Here is a 19,552-nt window from a genome sequence, read left to right as displayed (position 1 = left end):
CAAACTGGAAAACGATCAGATAAAGGATCTTTCTTGAGCCTTAGGTTTACTTTTCTAATCAAAGAACTTTATTGTATTTGCCAAACGTCGTAGTGATAGACATTTTGCATGTTTCTAATTCATTATACTTGGTGTACGTATTTGGTATTCAGTGATTCTGCTTATTATGATAGAGGATACCAGTTTGCTGTCTGTGGAATTGAGAACCATTAATCATAACTTACAGTCACTCGTAGAGACAGTTTAAATACACTTATCAGATGCCTGGCTGTTGTAGGTCAAGAGGCTGAGTTCCTCGCCTTCTAAGCGTTCAGATCCTTGTCATTTTATTCTACTTTGGGGATAGTAAAAGAGCAAACAGGCTGAGATGAACATGGGGGAAAGCGTCTGATACTTTCAGCCCCTGAAGGGAGAAGTTCATAGTTACCAAGTTCCCATTTCATATTTGTTTCTCTCCCTCTGCATGTGCCAACAGTTGTTTAGCAACTTTTATATCATTTTGAGACAAACGAATAAATCATTGAGATGCAGATTTTGGTCAGGGAGACACGATGCTTAGCATATAATCTTTTCTAAATTAAAGCTTTTTTTTAAGATAATCACCGATTCACCTGCATTTGCTAAAAATAATGTAGAGAGATCTCATGTCCCTTTTTATCCAGTTTCCCCCAATGGTAACATCTTGGCAAAACTCCAGTACAGCATTACAAACCAAGATACTCACATTGGTACAGAAAGGTTACAAAGGAGTTCCATTATCTCAAGGACCCCTTGTGTTGTCTTTTTATAGTCACACCTACTTCTCTTTCTCCCTGAATCCTCCCTGACTCCTGGAAGCCACTACTGCTGTATTCATAAACCAGAGTATCTGTTCCTCTCCAAGTCTGTTCTGCCGGAAGCTGCCACCCTGTGACTGTGACACACTTAGTGTGGCTTCCAGGCTTCTGCCCTCCGTGGATGTTTCCTTCCAGCTGCTTTTGGAATCCTTTCATCACCACTGGAGATGCAATTGAATCCTCCTGGTCGCAAAGCTGTTTGGGTTTCACAGTAATATTGTAAAAAGCTCATCACTCCCCTAAGTGTTGTTTTCCACACTTGGTTTCCTAATTTGCATATGCTGTCAGTGGGGCCAACCTGGAGACCAGTTCCTGTTGAGTTCCTCTATTTCCCCTAATCTCTAGCTGATCCCAATTTAATCTCAGTTGGGAACACTTTTCTCATTTCGAATTGAGGCACAGTCTTTAGATACAGTCTCAATTGTTTTCTTTATAGCCTTGTTATTAACACTTAGTGTCCAGTATCTAATCCAGTGACAGTCACAAAGTAGCCCATCTGTGGCAAGAAAGAGAAGAATGTAGTTCACTACAGGGAGGACTGAGTTTAGAAATGAAAGCGAAACTGACTTTTCTAAGCACATGCTACTAATTTGTATTATTCAGTTTAAAATCGAAAAAAAGTTTACTTTTGTGTGATGGAATTCTTCTGTATCACAATTGGTGGAGGTTACATGAATCTGTACAAGTGGTAAAATTTGTATGCACTCTCCCCCCAAAAAAGACTGGATGTTAAATTAGTTAAATCAGAGTAAAGTTTGTCATTTAGTTAATAGTATTTTGCCAATGTCAGTTATCTGGCTTTGTTGATTGTGCTATGATTACGTGAGGTGCTACCATCGGACAAGGCAAGGCAAGGAGTACAGAGGACCTCTCTACGCTATACTGTTTTTGCAGCTACTACATTATTTAATTTCAAAATGAACATTTTAGAGGCAGACACTTATAGATTGCCATAGTGATTTGAAGTTTGTCTCTCTCCTCTGTGTATCTGTGTGTGGACATTAGGTGTACATGTCTCAGGGAGCTCAGTGTGTGTGTTCATTTGACATCATCAGTTTCTAAAGCTAGAAAGCCTGAGTGTGTTCACATTGCTCGGAGATTCTCGTTGAATATAAAAATGAGAGTAGGGTCCCGAGCTATCCATGAAACCACTATCATGCACGGTGCTTCTGTGAAACGCAGATCATTTCCCAGTAGAAAGAAATGACGGTAGAACGCTACTGTCAAAACTGCGTAAGTAAGTTGACTGGAGTCCAGAGTCTGAGTCTTATGTTTCATCTTGGCTTATTCAAAATGTCACTGAATCAGAATCACTCTGATAACCACATTACGAACAATGTATGTTTGCTCCATTGATTTCATCTCTTGATTCGATTTTAAAATGTCTTAGATGTTTATTTATATAGTATTTATGTAATTCAAGAAATAAATATTTCCTTCATATCCCAGTAACCGTTGAATATGAAAATTAATACATAGTTTCAAATAATATTTGGTTTATTCTTAAAATGTCTAATTTCCATTAGAGGTTTAATTTCACTTTCCTATTGTTTCTCTCCAGGGTGCTGTCGTGCTAACAATCTTTCCTCTAGATCGTTCCATAGGATGTTTTCCAAAGACAAGTTGAGTACAATAAACCTGAATAGTACCATTTTATTCCCAAAGTAAACTAATAGCTATTAAAGCTTGTTATTTTCTTTTTTGTCACTTATTCAAAAGGGCAAATTCAAAGTAAGCTCTCTCTTTTTTTTTTTTTTTTTTTTTTTGGTTTTTGTTTTTTATTTTCCCCAGAGTCTCTGGTTGTTTATAATTTGGCTAACAAAATCTGGTGCTATTACTTTGCCTCAGTGATAAAGAAAAAAAATCTATAAACTAGTGCAAATCTACATTTCTCTCACCTGAATGCTCTGGGAAGGAAAAAAAAAAAAAAACCTTGCTCTGAATAACATTTTGTTAAAATAGCTTAAAATTAGAGGGTTTATTTATCTTCAGTGTGTCCTACATTCTACCTGCCCCCTCACCTCATTCTCTTAGTTGAAGAAAATGTGTTCAGAAGTTAAAGTGCTGATCACTTAATGGAAGGTTTTAAATTATTCAATTCAGAAGGCAAATAAAATTTTCATATCTGAGCGAAACATAGCGAGACTCTAGAATCAAACATTGCGTTGTGCGAGGAATTGCTCATCTTTTAATCTAAGAGAAAGAATTAAAGATGGAAACTGCCGTATAGATTTTCTGTAAATCAGAAGCTCCAACGGGCTTCTTTCCTCAGCTTCTAACTCAAAAGAACCCAGTGGCTGTGTGTGCATGACACCAGTGTAACAAACATACTTGATCAGCCGAGTCAGTTCTGTTAATTTGTTGAAAAGAATCTTTTAAGTGAATCGCTTAGCATCCTATAAACAAAACAAAGGGTGATAATTGTACAAATGATTCTTTTCAATTTATTGAGTTGGCAACATGTGAACAAAGACAACTTGTGTCTACACGTTGGGTGAAGTAATTAGGTTCTCACAGAGCGAGACTGTAATTTAGAAAGCCGCCTCCTTGGCTAGTATATAAAATAAATGGAAGAAGAAAAAAAACAGAGGCAGAGAGGACATTCAGAGAGCTGTCGGGGTGGATGGGGGTTTGAAAAAGTCCCTCCTAGAAGAGGATTAAGAGGAAGAAGTCAGAGACTTAAGGGAACTGAAGTGGTTCCTGCCTCAGAGCCAAAATGAGATCACAATCTTAAAGAGGGAAAGATCCTATAAGGATGCCGAGTGCTCCAAAGTGGTCGCCGAGGGTCAGAACTGATAAAGAAACCTCGGATTTCAGGAAACCAGTGGTAGGAGACTTAAGGGGAAAGTGAGTAATGGGACTTGAACCCTTGGAAGGCTGGATATGAAGCTGCCTTTTCATGAAGTTTGGGAGGTCAGTAAAGAAGGATACAACTCATAGTGGAAGACGTGAAGAGGGTTGAAAGAAGTTTATTGTTGTTGTTTTGCTTGCCTTGATCCAATTTTCCTTTCTTTTTTCTTTTAAATCAGGATACTTGATTTGTTTCATTAAAAGTGTTAAGGCCAGGGCACTGGTTTTTTGGGGAGGAAAGAATTAGAACACGAGGGCACCATGGAAACCAGGCTAATGGAATATAAGGAAGGTGGCATTAGATGAGAAGGGAGAAACTGGTCCAGGTAGGATTTGCCCCATGATGGACAGTGGAAGGCGTCATTTGAGCAGTGGTTGCGGATGCTCCACATTGTTTATTCGTTCATTAGTTGATGGATATTTGGGATGTTTCTAGATTGGCAGGAGTATGAATAAAGCTACCACAAAAGGTCACATTCAGACTTTTCTGTGAAGATGCATTTTCATTTCTCCTGAGTGGGAGGATTGTTGGGGATGCTTCAGAAGTTGCCACACGGTTTCCCAAACAGGCTGGACCATTTTGCATTCCTGCTAGCGAGGTGTGGGAGTTCTACTGCGTAGCATTTTCAGAGGTTTCTTTGGTTTGTTTTCATGAGCTTCATATTGACATCAGTTCCCTTACCCCTTAAAATCCAAGGGAATGATGCGGACTGGCCCTTCTGGATGCTGCACATGCAGGAGATTTGGAACACAGCTAGGGAAAGTGAGGCTTCAGAAACCTCATTCTTTTATAATGAGTTGCAAGCAAACCCACCTGAGCTTTGCCCCACAGGAGTTATTATCTTTATTGCCCTGGACTGTAAACAAATCTGCCCTCTTCTGGGGAAGGACCACTACATCCATCTCCCCAGCTGCTTGCTTTGCAACCACCCATAAAAAGATGGTCCAGAATGCAAGCTCTGCTCACGAGCTCTCCAACACAAGTGCAGTTCCTTGTACTGTTTCCCAGCAGTGGGCAGATCTTTGAATTGTCCACTTAACTTCTTTAATATTTATGAGGCTTTTAAAATTATTTATATTGCTTCTTGGGTCATTATTATTATGTTACATTTTTGTGCTGTAGTGATCATTTCATCATCATTTAAATACTTTTTGGCATAAAGCTTATTCACAGCATTTTCTTAATTTTAATTTTAATCTCTGTAGTTATGTCCTCTCTTCATCCCTAACATTGATGAGCTTTCCTTCTCTTGTTTTGAGAGATTTGTGTCACCAGAGAGCTCCTAATTTTATATATTTTGTAGAGAATCATCTTTTGGCCCTCTTGAACTTCATGGGGTTTTTTTAAGAATTTATTTATACTCTTTTTAATTCTTTTTATATACGTTCTTTGAATTGATTATGGCATTTTCTTCTAACTTTACATGCTTAGGTCATTAATTTTCATCTTTTTTTCTCTTTTGTATTATAAGTAAGTCTATCATTTTCCCTCAAAATACTACTTTAGCTGCATTCCAGTTTTGATTTCTCATACTTTTTTTTTAAGCTAATTTGCTCTCAGTAGTTTTTAGTACTATTATGATTTCCTTTTTTGACCATGATGGTATATTTGTCCCTGTATGTCTCTGCTGTTTGAGTTTATCCAAGATTACACTGCTAGTTAGTGGAAAATTGGCTTTTTTTTTTTAATTTCAGAGATTCTATTTTGGTTTTGTTTTGATTACTTTTTAGTCAGTGTAACTTAATTGCATTATCTTCTGAGAATACATTTTGTAGGATACCAATTTTTAGATATCAACTGTGACTTGCTTCAAGGCCTAAAATATATAATTTCCATGTTTTTCAATCCATGCTTTGAAGACTATTTGCAGGGTTTTCCCCCAAGAAATCTACAACATTAATTTAAGCATATTAATTCTTTTATCTAAATCTCTATCCTTAGCAAGTTTTTGTCTGGTATGCCCATCAATGAAAGAGATATGTTTAAATTTTCTGTTATTATAGTGATTTTATTAATAAATAGTTTAAAAAATTCACTAGTAAGAATGGCTATTCAAGAGAACATTTTCTATATGCTGTTATTTTAAAATAACAGGAAACATAGAAGATATTCCCTTTTACTTATTTCCTATTGAGGTACTGGCTGTGAGAGAAGAGGGAGCATTGTTTAGGGCTTGGAAGCAAGAATGTGAGGGCTTTTCAAGGAAGAGTCCAAATCTAGTTCAACCATTCAGGCAAAAAAAAAAAAAAAGATGTACAGACTAAGCCTAGCGTAAATGAACTATTTCTTATGCACCTACAGCAGAGTAGAGATTCTCTACTCTGCTAGAATTTTCAGATTCTTTGGCCAAGTTGAGAAACAGCCTTGATCGACACCAACTGTGGCCAGCCTATCTGCATATGTCCATGATTTCTACAAAGTACATCTTATTATCTTGCCTCTTATACAGCATATTGCTTTTAATTGCTAAGAATAAATAAGCTTCTCAGACAATAGCCATTATCCCAGTGAATAGGTATTTAAGCTGTGGATCTTTGACCTTAGAACAAATTAAAAAAAAAAAAAAATCCGTCTTCAGGTAGCTTAATTTTTCTCTTTTTCTTTTTCTCTCATCTGAAATAAAACTACTAAATTTATAAGGTTACTATTCTCTTAAATCAGACAATGCCTCCTGAACTACCTCAACTGATTTGATCAACAATTTTCTTTAAATTAAAAATATTTTCTTTAGCCACTCTATAGGCCATTACCTATAGAATATGAAAATCAAAAGAGGAAATAAATGTATTCATGAAACAGAGTAAACAGTTTGGGGCAATTTACATGGCCATTGGCACCTGCACTAAATGTCTCCTTCGTCGTCTTATCTCTTTAGGTTCTTGCTAAATAAAAATACTTTTACCTCAAAGTCTTATTAACTTGATTATTCTCACGAGAAAATATAAACAGTATGAATAATCTGAGTATCTTGCAACTAAAATGAATTTTATGTCTGCATGATTTTCCTTCAATTTTCTACATCTGTTTCAGTGTAAGAGAGATGATTTACATGAACCGATGAAAAAGAAGAGTTCAAATTGGTAGACTTCAGTTATTAGTTATTGGCATATTTTAAAGTGTGGTCTTTAAAATTGCTTGCCTATATCTTGCATAAAAAAGTGATAATTTTTATAGCATAAGTACTGTAACAAAATCTTTTAAATTTGGAGACAGCTTGCTTGATAGGAAAAGTAACAAGTAATCACAACAAGATAGTCTTTAGTAGCACATTTCAGTAAAGAATTTGGATTTCATTTAGCAAAAAGTAGGGTTTCCTATTTTTGAATGTAGGCTTTGACATGATTAGTACCACATTTTGTATTGTAGAAGAGTAAGATTGGAAGCAGAGGGGAAAAAACTGGGAAAATATATAATCTCAGGTAGGAAAAATTTAAAAAGCCTAAACCCTGGAATGAAAAATAAATGAATATAAATAATGGTAACTAGAATTTGATCATGAAAAGCTAGAATTTGATCCTCAGAAGCACAGGAGAAGATAAAGTGAATAGAAGGTAAAGTTAATAGAGCCAAAGATTTTAGGAAAATGGGGATATTGGAAAGTTAGAATTCTGGACATATTTTCAACTCGATATACTCTAAGGACATTTGGAAATAAAGTTATTGAGAGATTATAATTATAATAGGGATTTTGTACTCGTAGGTACCAGTCAGTGTTCTGATCAGAAGCAAATGGTGCATTCAGAAGGGTTTACCTAAACAGAATTTAGTGAAGGGACAATTCACATAAGTGTGACCAGGCTTAGGGGAATGAAGAAGGGATGAGGAGACACTCATGAATTAGAGGCCCAGGGAAGCTGCTACCATCCCCAGGGTTTACAGAACAAAGGGAAGAAACGATGTTATCAAAGAGCAATGAGAGCGAGGGCTGTGGAAGACAGGCTGAGAGGAGCTGATTTTTTGTTGTAGTGCCCCGTTGGCCGAATTGGTCAGGTGCCAGAGGGCATGGGGGCTTGAGTAATCCAGTCTGGAAGAGCCAGAATCTCCCAGGAGGTTAGAAAATAAACCTGGAGGAAACAGAGTCCGACAGCAAAGTGTCCTGGTAGAATTTAAGACTGAAGCAAGAAAGGGGATGGTCTCACCTGTGAAAGGGTAGGGGAAATGAGAACCTTCATCATCCACAGAGAAATTGAAAATATCCAGTGAAGACGGAGAAGTCATTTGAAATCAAATAAAATGTGCAAAATAGAAATGTCTTTGTATAAGAGAGATTCATGGAGAAGACGACTGTTGTGGAGGGATGCTGGAGAAAAGTCAGATAGCCAAGGAGGAACTTACAGGTCCATCATCAGCGATGTTGCTGGTTTCTGTTTCAGAAGAAAAGATAACAGTGAGCAAATTGCAGAAACTCAGCACAGAGAAAGAGGGAACTGCAGAGTACAGCCCATTTGTTTGAAAAATTTCATAAAGGAAAAGAGCAGAGAACTAGGACTAGTAAGAATGGAAGAATATAATGTAAAATGTGTTTTTCCCCCCATGAAAGGGGAGCTTCAAATATAGAAAGAAATTAGAAAAAATGTAGACCCAGAAATGTAAGTTAATTTGGCTCCTTCTCTGTATCTCGAGCATTACCAGTTATTAATCTAGCTATAGAATATAAACATGGTAGGAAGCATGCGTATATTAAATTGAGAAAGAACCAACTCATTATTAATGTTCAAATCAGAGAATACACTTAGTTTCAAAATTATTAATATTTCATGGCGTAAAGCTATCCAAATGAAGAATTTCACATTTTGAAAAGACACAATTTAAAGATGGAAACTGACTTCGCTAATATGGATCATCCACCCTAAATAAAACTTGATTATTTTGTTGATTTTTACGCTGATGAAAGCATTTGGTTCCATATTTAGAACAAGATGTACTCTGGGTACTTCCAGGCATATTCTCGAATTCATTGCCGTTGAAACATCGAATACTTGAGAAGAGCAGTGTTTATGGAGGGTAACCTGAGGCAGTGCAATCCATCCTTTCCTCTGGATACTCTGGACTATTTTTAGATTAAGCCACTCAGCAGACAGCTGAGCACCTACATTGGGAGTTTTGGTTGCCATTGTGTAAGATTGTATTTTGGCATTTCCCCTGGGGCTACACTGATGCAAATTATAAGACCCCTCCTGTGAGATTGGTTGCTGTCTTCTCTTACAGATGCTGTTGGACACTTTGTTCATTGTGTAGCATGGTTCCTTGCACATCAGGACTCACTTGAGAAAGTTCTTTCTGAGCTCAGTACCAGGAGCCTTATGCTCCATCGAGCAACTGGTTAGATTTTATTTTTACAGACAAGATGAATCTCACAACTGAATGTGTCTCCATCTGTGTAGTTTGCCAGGAATCTTAGCAGCAAAGTTTCAGACACAGCCCTACAGAAAATATTTTTTTGTGTGATTTATTTTTATCACAGTAATATATGGGAGAAATATTTTTAATCAAGTTGTACAGAAAGAATTTAATTTAAAAAGCAAAAGTTCTCTTCTCAATAGCTCCCCATCCCTGGTCCCATTCTCTCTATACGCTTATATGACAATTTGTTCACTTATCAATTTAGAAATTATCTATTGACTACTTACTCTTGATATGTCAGATTGTAATCAGCTAACCTACTTTTCCCCATACCTGCACTGTTTTAGGAATTATATCAATTTTTTTTCAAATGTTTAAACCTTTTTTTATTTTTTTTTTTTTTTTTGGTTAATTTTGTTACTTCTCATAATACACTAAATGAGTGAGTTGTTCTGTCAAGCTTTGGTAATAACTTTTGACTCCTTACTTGAGGGACACAGATAATATTCACCATATTCTTCCTTCTACATTATCTCAAACATTTCCAGCCCCAAACTTCAAAAAGCTATATTGCTGCTGCTGTTATCTGCAGTTTACTGGGAAACCAACAAGTGATCATATATAATTTTACTATTCAGTATAATAGGTGCCATGATATAGGTAAGCATAGGATTTCAAAAATGCATAAGCATTATACAACCTCACTGCGGCAGAGACAATGTTACGTATTTATCAAACTTGCTCCATTTTTCTGCTGCATTTCCCAGTCTCTTCCACACTAAGGTTAAGGCCAGTTAAGATCCATGACCAATGCGATGTGTACAGAAGTCTTACCCTCTACTTCTAAATCTGATTATGACCCCCACCCCTGTACACTTCTCCATGCTTTTTCTTCTCTTTGGTGTCCTTAAGAACCCCAGTGATGAGAACCAAATATGGTGAGCCTGGGTCCCTGAATGACAATGTGGAGCAGAAGAGAGGAATCCAAGATCCCATAGGAATGAACTATGGGGGGACAATGACGCCATCAAAGAGAATGAACCATCTCGTTGGTGTGCTGAGAGCCACTGAGCAAAGGAGGAACCCTAACAGACACCATCATCGTGTGATTCCCATAAAAAATGAAGGGAAAGATAGAAAGAAAAAACTGGACTTGTGAAGACTTTTATTGTTTTTCTAAGTCAAATTACTATTTTACATCATCATTTTTAGTAAATGGTTGGTCTAGTAAAATAATTCTAAAATCTGTTCATTGCTTTGTCAAAGTGAAAAGGATGAGAAATATTTGAATAAAGAGCAGAAGTATCCAGGGAGAGGTTGCTGCTCATATGTGGAGAGAATATTTTGACATTTTTCACCCAATATGTTTGCCATTATTTTGCAATCTAAGAAGAATGTGTTTTTAGCAGAGTTCAAGTGAATTATTACCCAAGTGAACATGGAGATTTGATGGGCAAGCGAGAGCAGGTGTGTGTGTGTGTGTAAATTTTCACATTGTCTCTAACGTTTCTCCCATGGGTTTCACGTAACTTTTACGTGACCGATTTCCTTTTTTCCACCCATGATCCCTGGAATTCCCAGCCGCTTTACATACTGATACTGACTCCCACACACCTCTGGGAAAACTTTATTAGCCTGGTGTCTTACAGAATCAGACTAGCAGGCTGTCCTTTTTTTCTTTTCCCCTGGGTAGAATATTATCAAACATATGATTTATTCACTATAAATAGTCGCTGACCGAGTTTTGGGTGCATCCAGAAATAACAAGAGCTATGGAATGTAATCAGGTGGGAGTTTGGGAATGCACATCTTTACTTATTAATTTAATCGGGCAGTAGATTGATACTTACTGAACACCACCCACTGTGCCGGGAGTGCCAGAAGAGTGGTGGACCAGAAGTTTGATCACCAGCTTCAAAGCTGACTTACATGCTTCTGAAACAGTGATTCGATGGAGAATCACAAACATAAAGAAGTTATTACACGCCAGTGGGAGTGTAACTTGGGCTTGAAGACTCCCATCAAGCTGGCAAAATGAAACATCTACTCCCACATTTTGGTATGAATTGAAAATATGAGGATAATAACATTTAAAATCCAGCAAGAAATAAAATTCCACATAAAGCAGAGAGATTATTGTGATCATGGGTGTATGACATCAACTTCAAGAATAATCTGTGTGTTTCCATGTGTTGTCTTCCTCACATAATTTGCCACCTTTGAGACTTGTTGGTGGCACGAAAATTTCCTTCTAGACTAACTCACACAAGCCCTGGGTGTTCTAGACACACTTTCAGTCTTAAAACCTTTGTGCTAAGATAGACGGTCTCATTCATGTGCCGCAGGAGCCTGTGATGCCTTAGTTCAGTGTTCTTGAAAAGTGAAGATTTAGTGAAAACTAAATATATTTATTCTTTTCATGAAATACTTTCTAAGTTACACTTTGGACCCCACAATAATGAATTTGAGGGGAAAACGTTAGCTCCTGCATCACACAGAGCACATTTCTAAATCCCTATGTGTTTACCTCCAGCCTGATAAATTACATGCTTCAAGGACTGACAAAATGCTTCTCCAAAGTTGGTTTATTTTTAAATGCCAAGTGGCTAAAAAGTCTGATAATTTGAGGCTTTGGCATCCTAGGTGAGTTGAGGGGAGGATTCATTCATCTGAAAAATTGTCTTAGATCAGACTTGAGTCCTAACTCTGGTCCACACCTATTCTTTTAAGGTCTGTGAGCTGAAGGGACTTTCACATTTTCAGGTGTTGTTTAAAAAATAGAAATAAAAGGAGGAAGATGAAGTAGATGGGACTGAGAGGCATGCGGCTTGCTAAACTGGAAATATTTACCATTTGGTACTTTACAGAAAAAGTTTTCCTTCCCATCCCTTGAGCCACCAGAACCATTGTGTGAACTATAGGAGAAATATTTAGTGCATATGGTGGGACATTTTTCAGTTATTAAAACTGCAGTGATTATTCAAAAATTAGCATTCTGAAAAACTCACAATTTGTTTAAAGATTCTGATTCTTTCCTGTATATTTTAATAATTTATGGGCCAGTAACCCAGAAGCAGCACTGTAGATTTAGCATTATATTATGTTGCTTTTAGTTTTTATGAAGAGTAAAGCGTTGCGAGCTGCATAAATGCTATGTGAGGTAAAAAAAAAAAAAAAAAAAAAAAAAAAACCTATCCTGCTAAGCATATGTACAAATCATAGCCAGTAAAGGAGGTTTAATAACAGTGACATGTAATTCGGAAGCTATGTACGTTGGTTTTTCAGTCTTACAATGATGAATTTCACTGGTGCATTTGTGTGTCCACAAAGCATATGCTAATGTGTGACATTTGTCTAAATGAAGGTTAAATTTTAAAGGATAGTGTTCTACTCGAGAAAGATTCAAATTCACTATAATTTTTACATTTTTGATGCAGATTTCCAAATCTTAAAGGTTTTGTGAAAATCAGCTCTGTCTTACCTTGGTTTTTAATTCCTTTTTTACATCCATGTAGAAAAGTACCCGTGAATGTGAGTCAAGTCATGTGGGGGAAAATATGCTCCTTTTCAAGCCCAATGATGCTGTAGTCATTATTACTTAAAAAGTATTTGCACTATAGCAGACCCGACTTTGTTTCTTTTTAATAGTAAACATATCATTCAAACTTTTCAATTGCTTGTGTTAAAATTTGCAGAGAAGCTTTGCCTAATGATCACACAATAGGAGCATCTTCAGAGAAAATGCATGAGAAAAGGAAATACTAATTTTGTCAAAATCTGTGGAAATGAAAATGAAAAGTAAAGGATGCAGGCAGAATGTATTAACTAACAAATGGGCCAAAAATCAAGTGTACATCCAAAATGTGGTATAATAAAAATTGTCTATCATACTTTAAATTTGATATTCGAGTAGGCAGTATCAAATATCAAAAAGAAAATGTGTTTTGCCTAAATAGAGAAAACTTTTCTCCCAGCTGAAGATTTGATTCTCAGGCAAAGGTCAGAGTGGGAGTGGACATGATTGTTACTTTGCCTTGGTTTGCCCACACCAGCTCTGCAGCATCCAGAGCCTGAGCCTGAATTTCCCTATTTGAAAAAAACAGCATCTAATTTCCCTGAGCCTGAGTTTCCCGTCTGAAAAATAAAACAGCATCCCTACCAAACTTAGAATTTTCTGTGAGGCACACACAATACAGATGTGTACTGGAACCCTTTAAATAATGAAGTGATCTATCAATATTAGATGTTATTTTTATTAAATCGATGGCCTCATCTTTTCCTGTGTTCTTGATGTTTCCAAATACTGCAGTATAAAAGACATTTCACGTATATTTACACCTTTATATTCAAGACAATGATTGGTCATCCCTACACCATTCTTTTGAAATGTTTTCAGCTTCAATTAGGGTAATGTCTTAAATCTTAATATGCTTGGGAACGAAAAGGATTACAAAAAGCACCATCTACTGATGCTGTGAATCCTGAAGAAAACACCATCTGCCATAAGTTTGTTCATAAATAATAAATGTTACCCTTTCTGAAAAGCTATCCTCAACATCACAGATTCTCTATGTGACCTTTTAATTGGGTGGTGAAGTCCCAGCTGCAATATATTTGTCTTAATTATCTTTCCCTTCAAATATCATTGTATTAGTCAATGTTAAATAAGCAAACAAACAAACAAATGAGGACACAGGTCAACTGACGATAAGCCCATAGGTTTTCTTCAGCAAGCTCTGAATTTAGATGCTGAGATGAACTTACGTTGTCTTTCCCTGACATCCATCTCTTTATAACACAGAGGGGCCGACAGGCGCTCAGGGGAAGGAGAACTTTCATTCCTGGTGCTTCTGGGTTTTGTTTTGTTTTCTCCACACGTGCCAGGCAGTTGGAATCCAGGATACAAGAGGGGTCCTGTTCTCCTCCTTCAACATCCACATCCACACCACCCTTCCCGCCTTCTCCCCAAACAGCCCCGCTCCTCTGGGGCACCTGTCACCAGACTCTTCCATCTACTCTTATCCTATGTTTTATGTTAGGCTGTAGTCTTCTACTGTTCTCCTAGGAACTTTGCTTTATTTCGGGAGAGGGATTTTAGTGGCCTCAATCTTCAAAATTAAATTATGTGGCTTTTTGACTTAAAACTCTCTGGTGGATTTCCTTCCCGCTCATTTAGCATGAAATTTGCACCGTTGTCATGGCCTACAGGCCCTCCTCGCTTGGTCGCTGTGTTCCGTAAACTCAGTTCCTCGCTGTCCCTGGAACATGCAAAGTCAGCTCAAGGTGTTTGCATCTTTGGCCTTTGTGGATACAATACAGGTACTTTAATATACCTACCAGCACACCTGGGAGAAATTGTGAGTTCAGTTCCACACCACCTCGATAAAGTGAATGTCACAGTAAAGTGAGCCCCTTAAAGTTTTTGGTTCCCCAGTAAACCAGTGTAAAAGTTCTGTTTACATCATACTGTAGTTTATTCAATGTGCGATACCATTATGTCTGAAAAAGTAGATGTATCTTAATGTGGAAACACTTCATTGCTAAAGCAATACCAGCCATCATCTGAGCCTTTAAGGAGCTGTGATTGCTTTGCTGGTGGACGGTCTTGCCTTGATGCAGGTGGTTGCTAGCTGACTAAGGTGGTGATTGCTGAAGGCTGGGGTGTCTGATGCAATTTCTTAAAATAAGATAACAATGAAGTTTGCTGCATCAATTGACTTTTCCTTTCATTTAAACACTTAGAGGTCATTGCCGGGTTGTGAATTGGGCTAATTTCAATACTGCTCTGTGTCAGGGCATAGCAAAGCCCAAGGAGAGGAAGCGAGATCAGGGAGCGGCCAGGCAGTGGAGCACTGAGAACACACGCATTTATAGGTTACGTTTGCTGTCTTTTAGGGGTGTCCATGGTGCCCCAAAACAATTACAGTAGTGACATCAAAGGCCCTGATCACGAATCACGTTGGGAGCATAACACCACAGAGCAGGGCTGAAGTATTGCAGGAATGACCAGATGTGACACAGAGACACGGAGCGAGCCAATGCTGTTGGAAAAATGGTGCCAATAGACTCACTCCAGGCAGTGTTGCCTCAGACTTTCAATTTTTAAAAAACAGTATCTGCAAAACACAATAAAGTGAAGTCCAATAAAACGTGTGTGTATAATATGCAGCAACTTATATGCAACTCAGCACAAGCAATACACGTATTCATTGTGGATGATTTATCATTGGTCCCACTTTGTACACCGTACCACGCACTTTAGTCATTTCATGTCATGAGAACGGAAACACTGCATCATTCACACCTGTGTCGGCAATGATTTGGACAGTATCTGGTGCCTAGCGGGCTCTCAGGAATTCCCTGAGTGAATGTATGAGTGGCTGGATCAGTGAATGACTGTATGAATGAATCGTTCCAGCAGAAGTGCCGGACTCGAGTCTCACCGAGTTAGGCGTCCACCCGTGGTGTCAGAGCGCGGCGCCTGCCTCTCGGGAATCAGGTGGATTAGGAGTGACGTCTGGGTGACGTTGTAAAGAAAACCCAGATGCTGTTATTCGAAGAGCGGAGGTTGCCGAGGAGGGCAGGAACGGATGTCTGCCGTTGTATCCCTGCTTCTCTCTTTCCGTCACCAGTGCCTGTGTGTCAATACCTTGGAACAGGTTGGTTGATATCTTTTCTCTTACTCCCTTCTCTCCAAATGTTGTTTTCTTTGGAAATATTATATCTGTCCTTTATTTTCTTATTTTCCCGTACCACCGCAGGGCATTCTCTCTCAATTCCTTGTTGCTAGTCTTTTTGGTCCCAGTATGATGTCCCACCATCCAGGATCTCCTGAATACGGCTCTATTAAAATGAACGCACGCTAGCTTCTTTTGCCCCTGGACACACAGAACCTGTTAAGGCACGCATGATTTTCCAATATGAACACTTCCTCCCAAACCGACTTACGTCCTTATTACCTCTTCCTGAGTATACCTTAGTCCCTGTTTTCAGAGTCCACAGTCTTCGTTCTAAAATGGATTCTACCGATAAGCTAGTCAGATCTTTTTGGGGGAGAGACATCCGGAGAAAGAATGAAAAAAAAACTGAGGACTTCAGAAGTTACCCCTAATGACCAAAATTCCAGCACAACTACAACTAGACTCTGGGTGTCTTTAACCCAAGATCTGAGCTCCTTCTCTGCCAGGCTTACCCTGTTCTCTCCTGTGTCCTGCTTTCCTCTCTGTCTCCTGAACACCATTCCACCCTCTTACACAGCTGAGGTCTAGCTCCTTCTGTAGTTTCCCTGATTACAAAGATCTCATAGCGCTCCAGTCTTCTTGGAACTACCAGTTACATCATGCACTTCTGTTTTTTGTTTTTTTTTTTCATTGCTGCCTTTTGCAATATTTTTTTTCATATTTTATTTTAGGCCTGTGATAGCATGATTTATAATAAGAAATATATATCTTAGTCTTTATCCTTATCCATGCTTTCTTCCAGACAGCTTCTGAAACTCTTGGAATTTCCTAAGTGATAACTGTAGTAAAGCAGAAATGGGTGTCTTTTGTTATTCATAACAAGTTCTTTTCAACCACACCTGAGTTTATGTCTCTGGGGTGATTTTGGAAAGCTCCTGGATGACCCTAAGATGGGTTTGTTAGTAGGGGAACCTGCCATGGGATTAAAGAGTTGGCAATTTTAGCCTCAACCTGTTCTCCGGGAAGGAGAGAGGGGCTAGAGATTGAGTCCGGTCACCAATGGCTGATGATTTAATCAACATGCCTGTGTAATGTGGCTGCTATAAAAATCTTTGAAGTTGGGATTCTGAAAGCTGGGTGAACAGGTGGAGGTGCTGGGAGGGTGGTACACCTGGAGAGGGCGTGGAAGCCCCTTGCCCCTCCCACACACCTGGCTCCATGCCTCTCTTCCGTCTGGCTGTTCCTGAGTTGTATCCTCTCCAATAAACCAGTCATCTAGTAGGTAAACTGTTTTCCTGAGCCCTGTGAGCCACTCTGGGAAGTGGTTAAACCCAAGGAGGGGGCTGTGGATCCTCCAGTTTATGGTCTGTCAGGATCATAGGTGACGGAGTGGACTTGAGATTGGCATCGGAAGTCGGGATGGTCTTGGGAGCCTGAGCCCTTCACCTGTGGGGTCTGATTCTGTCTCCAGGTAGATAGTGTCAGAGTTGAGTTGAATGATGGGACACCCAGCTGTGTCCACGGAGATTGTGGAATCACTGGACGTGTGCGAAGACCCACACACCTGGCATCAGAAGTGACGTGCTGAGAGTAGAAGAGAAGCATTACAGATGTCTCAGAAAAAGGGTTCCAAGAAAGTTACTTGCCATTTTTAACATTCATCTACCCCCTACCATCATGTTGAGCATATAGTTGTTTCTTAATTTAAAACCGTTTGCTGGCTTTTGTTGAATATTATTTAAAGCAACATTTTAGAGTACGCTGTCTGCAGTCAAGGGTTTACTTCAGGTGATTTTGGTCAGAGATTCTCACTGCTGTTGCTTTTGATGCCAGAAAAACCAATAGTGATATTAAAATGCCACCATGGTTTAATAAAGTAGTTAAATTTGTGGCTTATTTATAAAGATAAAAGCTGACAAGAAAAATACTTAAAAAGGAAAGTAAGTCTTTTTACTATCTTTTTTGTTATTTTTCTTGATCAAACATCAGCAAGATGCAAAGAAGATGTCTTATTTAAGTGATAAAACTTAAGATCTAAAGCTCGAATAGTTTTGTCCAAAGAGGGACTGAAGAAGAGTGTAGCTGCTTGGAAAAGGCAATGACAGTCTCCAGCTTGAGAAAAACCAGGGAGAAAACAATAGAAATTATTACTGAAGAGCACCCTAATTTCCAAAGCATGTAATTGTACATGTTGTAGGTTATTACCCGTTGTGCAGATAGCTGGGGCCATCCAAATAATCTATAAAATATTTAAGTCCTGGGGAAATACTTCAATATGCCTCCCATATTACTAGGTTTTACATTACACATTCTGTGTTCTGGAGGCCAGGAGTGCGACTGGGGAGTGACCTTTTACCACAAACCTCTCTCTCTGATGTTTGTGTGCATTTAAACCAGAGCCTCCTGTTTCAGAGCCACTGTGTACCTTTTATTTATCTCTTTATTTGCTTCTTATTAATTTCATCTTTGAAAAGTTGTGGTAAGTTTTTAAGAGATTAAAACAACTCCTGATTTTATATAGAAGCAAATTCAAAACCTCAGGTCAAGAATACAACACACCAGTGATGCGACACGGTGCATATGTTGTATCTTTTTGTGATGAAAAACGTCGTGCTGTTTTTAAAATTCTTTCAGAGTTTAAAAAATTCTTTAAACAAATATCAAAGGGGATCTAGCTTTCCAAAAACTCAAGTTCTCAAAGATCGAGACGGCTAGAATGTGCCTGTGAAACTGTAGCTGTTCGTGTATGAAGCAGCACACACATGCATTTCTCATTCAACTCATATTCTAAAATATGACGGCCTCTCACTTTAAATCTTCCTCAGATTTAATTGTATGCTGACACTTTTCCTATTATTAGATTGTTGTTATGAGATTCTCTCTGAGTGCGGTATCTGTGCCTCTCCCAATCCTTGTGTCCCCCATATTAACTTGCTTTGTACTTACTATGCAAGAGAGATTTTATACATGTTTGCTGCTGAATGATGGCCCTGCTCAAAGAACATCCATGTGTTCTCTGCTGAAAAAATATAGAGAGAGAAAATACGAACTTTCAAAATGAAAGATTCCTGGAAAATGACTTTTTTGACAGAATCTTCTATATATAAGGGCAATGAAATAAACATGTTTCTGACCCCATCAGATAAGTTTATGCTAATAAAAGGTAGAAGACCCTGGCCTCTGCACCCCACATTCAATTGCTCTTTTTATCAAACTGATGTTGGAAAAAATTCAGATTTCTAATAATGGCATGGGAAGGTAATGTAGAGAAGATTTTTTTAAAAAAGCAAGAAATATGCTTGGAGTCTATGAAAAAGTGTTTACTGTGTAATTTAAATGTGAAACAGTAGAGCTTGTAATGTAAATGTTTATTGGCTACACCGGTGAATGCCATTTGTGTGTGTGTGTGTGTGTGTGTTTAACATGTGTGTGCAATTCTACATATTGAAAGGACCCATGGAAACTTTGGCCAAGTTCTTATTTAAAACAGGACGTATTTTCAAATAAAGTATAGAAGCTTTTTTTTTTTTTTTTTTCCAGATTGTTTATGGTTTAGAGAATATAAAATCCCTCCTTTGGATCAGAAAGTTTAAGTTTATTTTAGGTCATAGGGAACACGGTTGTGTCTGAAGTGTTTGCTCCCCCTAATTCTGGACTCCCGTGTCTTTCTCCAGGCATTTCCTGGCAACGTCAACGCCGACAGTGTGGTCCGGCACGAGCTGCAGCACCCGGTGGTCGCCCGCTACGTGCGCATCGTGCCCCTGGACTGGAACGCGGAGGGGCGCATCGGGCTCAGGGCCGAGGTCTACGGCTGCGCGTACTGTGAGTGCCGCCCTGCTGAC

General features: G+C 38.5%; 1 protein-coding gene across 1 annotated transcript in view; it reads left to right on the top strand.

Annotated features, from left to right (window-relative positions):
• Positions 1-19,552, top strand: part of CNTNAP2 (contactin associated protein 2) — a 1,833,533-nt gene that overhangs the window by 739,166 nt on the left and 1,074,815 nt on the right. Inside the window, exon 4 of the mRNA XM_074366860.1 lies at positions 19,385-19,532. Within this exon, the coding sequence (XP_074222961.1) occupies positions 19,385-19,532 (148 nt within the window). The remainder of the gene's footprint in view (positions 1-19,384; positions 19,533-19,552) is intronic.

This window comes from Camelus bactrianus, chromosome 7 (assembly GCF_048773025.1).
Source record: "Camelus bactrianus isolate YW-2024 breed Bactrian camel chromosome 7, ASM4877302v1, whole genome shotgun sequence".
Classification (NCBI taxonomy): domain Eukaryota; kingdom Metazoa; phylum Chordata; class Mammalia; order Artiodactyla; family Camelidae; genus Camelus; species Camelus bactrianus.
This window is presented reverse-complemented; position numbering and strand designations above follow the sequence as displayed.